This window comes from Aphelocoma coerulescens, chromosome 1 (genome assembly GCF_041296385.1).
Source record: "Aphelocoma coerulescens isolate FSJ_1873_10779 chromosome 1, UR_Acoe_1.0, whole genome shotgun sequence".
In the NCBI taxonomy this organism is placed as follows: domain Eukaryota; kingdom Metazoa; phylum Chordata; class Aves; order Passeriformes; family Corvidae; genus Aphelocoma; species Aphelocoma coerulescens.
In genome coordinates, this window is record NC_091013.1 from 96,689,088 (window position 1) to 96,698,146 (window position 9,059).

At 39.4% G+C, this 9,059-nt stretch overlaps 1 protein-coding gene across 2 annotated transcripts in view; it reads right to left on the minus strand.

Annotated features, from left to right (window-relative positions):
• CFAP44 (cilia and flagella associated protein 44) overlaps positions 1-8,844 on the minus strand; it is a 43,070-nt gene extending 34,226 nt beyond the window's left edge. Inside the window, exons 1-4 of one of the 2 annotated variants that reach the window (XM_069020140.1) lie at positions 8,599-8,844; positions 4,173-4,255; positions 2,346-2,523; positions 1,000-1,162 (exon numbers count right to left, since the gene is read on the minus strand). In XM_069020140.1, coding sequence (XP_068876241.1) covers positions 1,000-1,162; positions 2,346-2,523; positions 4,173-4,255; positions 8,599-8,615 — 441 coding nt within the window. In that variant the 5' untranslated portion in view covers positions 8,616-8,844. Of the gene's footprint in view, positions 1-999; positions 1,163-2,345; positions 2,524-4,172; positions 4,256-8,598 lie in introns of those variants that run through there. The other variant, XM_069020148.1, reaches the window with a different exon arrangement.
• Between the last annotated feature and the right edge of the window lie 215 nt (positions 8,845-9,059).

Genomic DNA, 9,059 nt, shown 5'->3' on the forward strand with positions numbered 1-9,059 from the left:
GAAGTCCTGTTGCACGCTGTAATGACACCTTTGTCTTTATCCTGCTAGTTTTTGAGTTATTGTATTCACTCACTCATTAGTCAAAACACACTGCCATAAATACTGGATTGCATTTTTCTGTGTGTTTATTCTGAACAACTGCCAGCCTGTTGCTCAAGGTCAGAATGAAGCCACTTTGCACACAAAATGGTATATCACACATACACTGCGGAATCACGACAAATGGTGAAATAACCTGCTTTGTGATCCATTCTTGTACTATTCCTGCCTCACTCAACCCACTAGCTAATCTTTCCATAGCAGCATTTGTGTCAGCAGCTATCTACTTCAGCAGACAGCTGCAGAAAAGCCATCCTGAATGACAGTATTCTGAAGGTGTAAAAATGTGCTTCGATTCCCCAGAAAAGGCTGCTTACGATGAAGCAGGACAGTCTGAGGCTGGTAGTCTGAAAGCCTGGCTCATGTGCAATAAAACTGAGAGATGGCAGAGCTTTCACAGGGTAAGGTGCTTCAAATTCAGAGACAGCACTTGAGATGCCAAGCTCTTGATAAGTTTAATAGAGTGAAACCAGATACTTTTTCTCTCCATTTGTGTAGGAGCTTGATTTTCTAAATTTTAATTGCAAGTAAGACTCTATATTAGTATCAGTTGTGAATAGGACAGATGAAGTGTTGAAAAAAAATAAGAGTTTCTATGAGCCAGAAGATTTAAGTAAGAATGTAATAGTGCTAAAAATTAATCCCAGCTGGACTTGTCAGTCCTTTTAGGTACCTGAGCCTGGGACTAAGGTGTGCAAATACTTGTTCTCTGCCAATTACATTAATGGGATGAGAAGCCCATGCTGCATGGTCCACACATTCCCTTAATCAATACCATAGTTTCTTATGTATATGCATGTGCAGCTGTAGAAATCTCCCATATCTGACAACCACAACCAAGCAAACAGTTTTTTTCTTAGAAAGTGACTAAGGTTTTTAAACAAGAAACAAGAGCCATACTGTGATAAACCCAATTCCACCACCACGGCTGCTCCGGACATATCTCTGATGTTTAGTTCTCAGGTTCTGGAGCACCACCTGGTTGCCTGCTATATACACCACAGTATGGCTATCCATTACCATCAGGTTTACAGGTCTGGTACAGTCATATCCAAAAGAATGTCTGGGAACAGTCCAATAAGGAAAAGATTAGACACTGTCTTTCTAGAAAGTTTACTAAGTGGATAGAAATGCTTAAACTGAAACTGAAATGGGAATACTGAAACTAGTGACTAAGCCTGAAGGCAGGAGATAGTTTTCTTCAGTATACAGTGAAAGTAAAATATATGACTCTGTAACTGAGAGGAAGGCACAAGTAAAGGCCTTCTAAAGTTCATATTCCATCTTTTCATCTCCAGTATGGGTATACCTCTTGCTTCTACAGGATCATTTGGAGCTGCAAGGAATTCATACTTTATCTATGTTCCGGTTTGGTCAAATTTAGAGATATATCCTCTGAGAGAAGGCACAACTACCCCTCCCCCCACCAGTTTAAAGGCATAGAAAGGCAGAAGAATTAATTTCTGGGCATAGGGCAGCGATATGGGATACACATCATAAAGTCACCCCAAGACAATCTGTGTTCTCTTTTCAAATAAAATGTAATAGATGTGCACCAGGTTACCAGGAACTGTCCTACAGACAAGAGATCAAACCAAGCAAGTTTTCAAGCTTACTTCTTAATTGTGTACAGGCAGACGTAGAGAAGGGAAAATCCAGTCTTCAATAGCAACTGAACTGTGTCTGCAGAGAAAGCCACCAGCATATATGAAAGTCACATATCCTATCCTACCCTACTTGACCATACCTATCAAAGAGTTTATTGTAGCTCTTGACTGATGGGCATCACTTCCTTTATTCTATCAGTTTAGATCTTCTGAGCACCAGAATACAAATCTACCTGGTTCCTTTCCCACTTCTCCCTTATGAGTTACACAGCAGCCCTTCTGCCCTCCCCTCAGCTTCTTGGGGAACACCAGTGTGGCTGCAGAGAAAGGGAGAGCTTTGCAGGGCATATTCTTATGCGAGTCTTCTGCCTGGTCACATTAGCTTCTCTATGATCTAGTTCTACATGAGTACTTATAATAGTAAGCATTATGCACAGTAAGAAATGTTTTTGAGGTCAAGACAACATTTAAGATTAAATTCACCCAGAACCATAACTGGTCAGGATTTTTCCCCATGTCTCAACCAAAGGTATCCCACTAATGCCACATAAGCTACTCCAAATTTGACAAATACAATTTTAAGAACATATATTAAGTATCATTAGCTTTGAATTTGCACAAGCTCAACAGAAAGGATACTTAAAGGTAAGAAGGTCAGTGGGTATCTCGGTGTCGTCAGTGGCATATGGGCCTGAATATACATCTTCATACGTATAGAAGAAGTTTTCCGGGATTTCCTTTTTTACTTCCTCAGGCCTTTTTTGTGATTCTGAGGATACTTGACTACTGCCTTGTTCTTCCAAATTGCCTTCTGCACCTCAGAAGTGGGAACATAACAGAAATTTATATTCACCATATGTTTTGGGTTAGTTGCTGATATTTGCACCTAACCATTAAAGGGAAGGGGTCACAATTCTTTGCCTCCTTTGACAGAGCAATAAATACCTCATAGCTCAAACCAGGGGTCCCATGTCTTCGTAACTACTTGTTCTGGGACAGCCTGTAACAAACACGCCCTCAAGCTTTTAAAAACTTTACTGTAAATATTCAAAACTGAAGAGTTGAAACAAGAAAAATTTTGAGACCATTTGAAAAATACTGATTTTAAAACTTAAAGACTTACCAAAGCAGTTCAGTTGAGGTTTGCTTGATGTTTAGGTCTGCACTTTAGAAACCAAACAAATTTTAAAGTGTCTCTTTTCAGTAGCTATTGAATGCACATTGTTACACAAAACAATTAGTAAAACCACATATAATGAATCACCAGAAGACACCATTGTCCTCAAGAAAGAAAACTGCTAATGTGTGATCCAGAGTAGTTCTTCACTGTATTGCAATGCATAATACTATCAACTTGACTTCCAACTAGTCATAAGCACTTGTTAAAAGTAGTTTCCAGTTGGATACATCAGGTTAAATATATTTTGTAAGCATTTCATGCGGTCCTGACTGTTTTCTCTCCTAGGTGTGCCACAAAAAACAAGCAAAGGGGTCAGAGACCAGCCAGGCAAAGAGCAAAGTTAAGGCAATTGGAAGGGAGCAGAAATACTCCATCACTGTAACTGATTACAGCCTGAGGTGCTGTTCCAAATAATAACAGTGAAAAATAATGAAAACTAGAAAGCACTGGGGGTTTTAAGTTTGTGCCAACATGTCCTCAATAATACTCTCAGTATCTGATTCCATTTGGTCCCCTTCTTCCTCCTGTTCCTCTGCATTGGTGATTCCTTTGAAACACTAGTTATGTCTTCTTTTGCAAAGTATAATTGGGATAACCCTCTTAGGTATGAATTCCTTTGACTAATTTGCTCATACATGCCATTATTAAGTAAAAATATAGTTCTTTAATAGTAAAAGAATCTCCTCTGTCCAACAGCATACTTCCTGCTGTTTAGCATTAAGTGTAAGGAGAAGTTTGCTTCCAAAAAACAGTAATTTAAAACTCAGGGGAAGGAAAGAAAGCTGTCCTGTAACAGGAAAAAGGTGGAATAGGAAGATCAAAAAAATGCCAAAAAGTAATGTAGCAATGCATCAAAAAATCCTTCTAAAGTGGATTTGTTACTCATGCTACCTGGATCTAGTGTGTTAGATGACATGCAGGAGAGTTGAAATAGACACTGGACAGGCATTTCAAGATGAAAAATATGTTAAAAAGAAAAACACAGGCCTCTGACTGAAAGAGTCTGGCAGAGTTAAAAACCTGATTTCAGTATTAGCTACAAAGAGAGGTCTAAGCAGCAAAAATTTTCAGGGGAGAGACTTTGTGAGCTGAGGCAGAGCAGGAACAGCAGGCACAGTGCTTAGTCCAGAACTTCACTATGAACAGAGTAAAAATAAAATTTGGCAACACCAAGAGCAGGAACTGGAGATGAAAACTTACTAGTAAGAAAAGGGTGAGTGGTGGAAGAAGCCAGAAGTTACTGTAGGTTCAGTATTGAAATCACGATATAATGGGGAAACACTCACCACTGGGATCTGCTTGTGCATCTTCTCCTGGTTCCTCATTGTTTCCCTCCTGTTCCATTGGAAAAGATGGATGTCCTCTCTCCCTGGAGGTGGTAAGGAGGAATGTTTAGTATTGTTGCCTTTATTTGCCATTTAAACCCTTTCCATTTCCTCTCAAATGCTTTGAGATTCCCAAAGATGGTATTTGTCTTCTGCCTGTACACAAGTACAGATAACCCAAAGATATGTCCTAATTTGTAGAGTGAATTAATTGGCCCAGGTTTTAGGACTCCAGGCTCTGAATAAATTGCTACAGCAAGACTTTCATCTAAATACTGTGTAACAGGGGGAACTGACAACTGATTTAAATGTTTTGAGCTTCTCTTTAATATACTGGGAGGAGATGTGCTTTTGAGACAATGAGGCTATTCCTCCACCCTTCTGGTGGGCTTCACAAAAATATCAGGACATAGACATTCTGAGATCATCTAATATCTTGAATGGAAAAGCAAGAGAGGAAAAAGGATTTTATCCAAAACATTTTATAATAATGGAAAACAAATTTTAAAAGTTAACACAATCAAAAAAAAAAAAAAAATAAAACAGCTTAGTAACATCCCTCCCTTGTGTGATTTTCATCTTTCAGACTTTCTTTTTCAGAGTTCTACAATTTTCACTAGTTACTACAGTCCTCTGGAGTGGAAAAGGCCCAAATTTGTCATATAAAAACCAAACACATTGACCATTTTTACAAAAGTCTCAAAAAGATGCAATAAAGCATAAGCATTGTTCTTACTTTAATTTTTTTCTGCTTTTTGATTTCAAATGTGTTCTCCATCTGAACACAAATGAAACTCCTTAAACTGCACATTGGAGCAACTTTGTATCAATATTACAGCACAAAAAAACCTATCAGAAATCAGAAAATTCAGAAGTTGAATGAAAAGAAACATGAATACTCAGAATAAGAAATATGGGCAGGATGCAAGCAAATCTGTCTTCATTTGTAATCATGACTTTGATACCACTAAAAAATCCCTAAAAATGCATTTCCTGCTTCCAGCTTTGGGTCAGAATCCATTTGGAAAAAATATTTTGAGGAATTTCAGGCTTTTCCGATCTTTCAGGAAAGGCAAAGTGTCCTAACATAATGGCACCCATGAGAAGGACAAGGAGGACAAAGAAATATTTCAGACATGTCATTCTTGTTGTTATATAGCCAGTCTTCATCCAAAGGTTCTGAGTATCTGCCACAATCTGACCTTCCTGCATAATTTCACATAAGAATTACAAATGAGCTTTTATCCCTTAGGAGTGCTGAGGAAAACTTGAAAACAGACAAGCAGAAAGTTTTACATTTAGAAAACAAATGAAAATAAAACAATTGCAATATATCTCAATATATTTAAATGAAATTCATGAGTTTTTAATGGGGTAACACCACTGATATCACTGAAGTTGAAGAAATAGTTATAGACTATTTGCATAAATAGATAGTGGAGTGTTCAGAGACCTGAATTCTAATTCCAAACCCAGTAATGACGTGTACAATTTGTATCAGCCATTTCACCTCTGGCTGTCTCAGTTATCTCCTGTGAAAAATTAGATAATAATACTTACCCATCTTAGAGAAGTGTTTTCATATCCACAGAGAAAAGAGCAATGAATTTTCAAATTATTTTAACTAATTAGCAATCATTTCTCTTCTAAAAATTAAGACTATCATAGTTTTCATTATAAATTAATTCCTATCTGGAAAATGCTTTAGGCTGAAAGAGGATATGAACATTTCCGCCTGCATTGACATCTAGTTAAAGAAAGATACTGCAGTGTCCACTGTGCACATTTTTGTGATGGCATTCAAGCACTGTGCCTAAGAAAATTTTGAATTTAAGGACTCAGAAGAGGCTCATGGGGGGTAACGTGTCTACTTTGGCTGCAGACTCTGGGATTCATGAGTTGGCTGATCCAAAAAACTCTTGTGCAGGCTCACCATGACAAAGGCATTCGTCTCTCTGAATGTTGATTTTATTTTCCTGGGGGGTTTTGGCAGGTTTTTTTGAGGCAGATTTGCTAAATCAGAAAGATTTAAGCCTTTTGATACTGAAAACTGAGATGGTGACAAGTAGAACTGGTGTGACAAGTCTAGCGGGAAAAAAAAAAGTTATCAATCATAATTTTTCTGCCAATGCCTGACCAGGGCAGCCTATTTTCTCCCTAGTCCTAGTAAATCAAGACACTGACTTGAAAAAACTGTACCAGATCCACATCAGTGTCATCATTTCCAAGAACTCCAGCAGAACTGAATTCAGGTTATCCTTGTTTCAGTGGACAGTGCAGCAAGTTGTGAATTTCAGCAAAGTTCCATTTTCTTTCAAATTGTGTTCATTCAGGTTATTTCAAAACTAAAATGTTTTTTATCAATTTTGCTGCCACACAGAATCTTTATATATGGGAGCCTCTCAAAAATTCTCAGTAGATTTGGACATTAAGTGATTTCTCATCTCAGACAATTGTCTCATTTATTCAAAATACAGCACAATTAAATCAAGTGGGCATTTTTTTGCTAACACGTAAACAAATTCAGTGAGATGACACCACTTTCTTTCTATTTTGTCATCCTACACTTTTCTTCTTTCCAGAAAAAAAAAGATGTTTAAATGTGTAAGCCTCATAAATGCAGTTCTTGCCTTCATAAACCCTGACTGACACTTCAACTGCATAAAATACATGAAATTAAATAATGATCAAAAGGCAGCCTACAGTTTTACTTTAGAAAACAGAACATATCTAACAGTTATTTTAAGCTGTCTCTGCCCCACACCATTGACTGTTTAGGTGTGCTTAAATGACAGCACCTATCAGCTTTTACATCCACAGAAGAGTGATAATCAGTTCTGTCCACTAATTCAGTTTATGTAGAAATAGGGAACTATTACTGCAGAATAAAACTGCAGTGCTATTAGTACCAGCAATAAGCAAGAGATTTAAAAAATATCTCTACATTGTGCTACTTCTGAAGGATTTTATTTCTTGGTTCATTCCAAAGTGTGTTAATTTTTTGTAGAAAAGCTTTACTCGCCGATGGACTTTGGAGAAAAAAAAAAAGAAGGACACTTGGTCTTTCCTTCAGGAGAGATTGTATGTTATTCCTTTAGCTGTTTTCATTCCACATGAAGGAACTCAAGTTTGTCCCAAGACTTCCAATCCTGACTCCTCCTAGCACTGCACTATGAGCCTTCCAGGCTACTCTCTCTGCTCTTTCTGACCTGGGGTAGCACTGGTCTAAACACAGCTGCAGCATTTGGGTATCATGAGGGGTGTCTGCCACGAGGAACTCCATACTAATCATCTCTTCCAGGGTGAGGCATCTTCTTCAAGTCTAGCTCTGCTTTGGATGTGTCAGGTTTCTTCCCATCTGCCAAGTCCTGTTTCTTTAACTCACTTTCAAATATGGTCTCCTCAGCAGTTCTTTCTGAATCTTTCATTTCTTTTTGAAAAACAGCAGACCATTGACCAACTCTCTCAGCACTCCTTTTAGCTTTCAGACCACATCAGAGTACATCAGCAATTTATGGGGCTGCTGCTGAGTGCAAAACGTACAAACAAGAAAGTCTTGCAAAACTTACTTTCATTAAAAAAAAATTTAAAGTCTTTTAGTGCTTATATACAGAAAGAAAAATATCCAAGTGTAAATCAGGCATAGAAACCAGTGCTATCTGTATACCATTATCCATCAGCATTACTAGAAAATTAGTAATAAAAGTCAGTTTAAGCAATCAACCCAAGATCCCAAGGAAAAAAAAATGTACTAGAGAATATGGCTGCTCTTACAACAGCTAGAAGACTTGAGAGCAAGGAGAATAACAGAGGATATAAATTTTCACAGCAGTTAGGTATATAAATTATTTACTAGTCAGAGATGGAGACAGCAAGGATAAAGCTACAAAGCAGGATCTAGACACATCATCTTTATCACAGATCCATTGTCTCTCTTCTCCCTCATCAGAGAGAGAAAAGACATGGACTGGAGCCCTGCTATTGTTCTCCTCACTATTACTATGTTGCACACATGCGGAGTATTTTCCTATTTAATTAGGAGAAATAAATCTAATTTCTTTCCAATCTAATTTCCAGTCTTATACCTAAAGTAGCCCTCTGTATGATCCACATATCCTAGCTCTGCCACATGCAAGTAAGTTTCTTAAAGCCTGCCCTGTGAATAAAGGTTACCAGGTTTTTACTAAGCAGAAACAAGAGCAGGTGACATCACCAGTTACTTATTAACTTAGAGCGTAAAGAAAAATCATAAAAATTAGTATGAGAGCAGTGCCACAAATGGAACAAGCAATGAAATCAACTGCCTCACACATGGTGAAGAAAACCCAACAAGTCCCACATTTCAGAGGAAGTACGGGATGGTCTATCCCTGCTGAAGGACACTCACTGCTGTTTAGCGGGCATAGCAGAGGGCAGGCAGGGGACACCCGGCGCTCCGTAGGGCGGGCACAGAGGGGCGCCGAGGTCGCAGAAGCTGCGGGGGCGTGAGGAGCGGGGCTACCGGGGACAGCCCACGGCACCCGCGGGCCCGCCGGGGGTGGCTGTGTCCCGAGCGGCCGCGGCCTCCCCACAGCCCGGTACCTGGGCCCGGAGCTGCCGCGGCCTCCCCACAGCCCGGTACCTGGGCCCGCTCCGCCGCCGCGGTCCTGTCTCCAGGCAACCGCGGCGGCGGCGCAGCGCCCCGGGAGCGGGGCCAGCGGGCGGGTCCGCGGCGCTACCGGGCCAATTATAGGGGATAGTGGGTGTTTTACTTTGGGTTGTTGAGATTTTTTCTTTAAAGTAACCTCTGCTTTGGCTACGGTTGCGGACTTTTCAGAACTCAGCGGGAAAATTAAATTAGCGACAGGA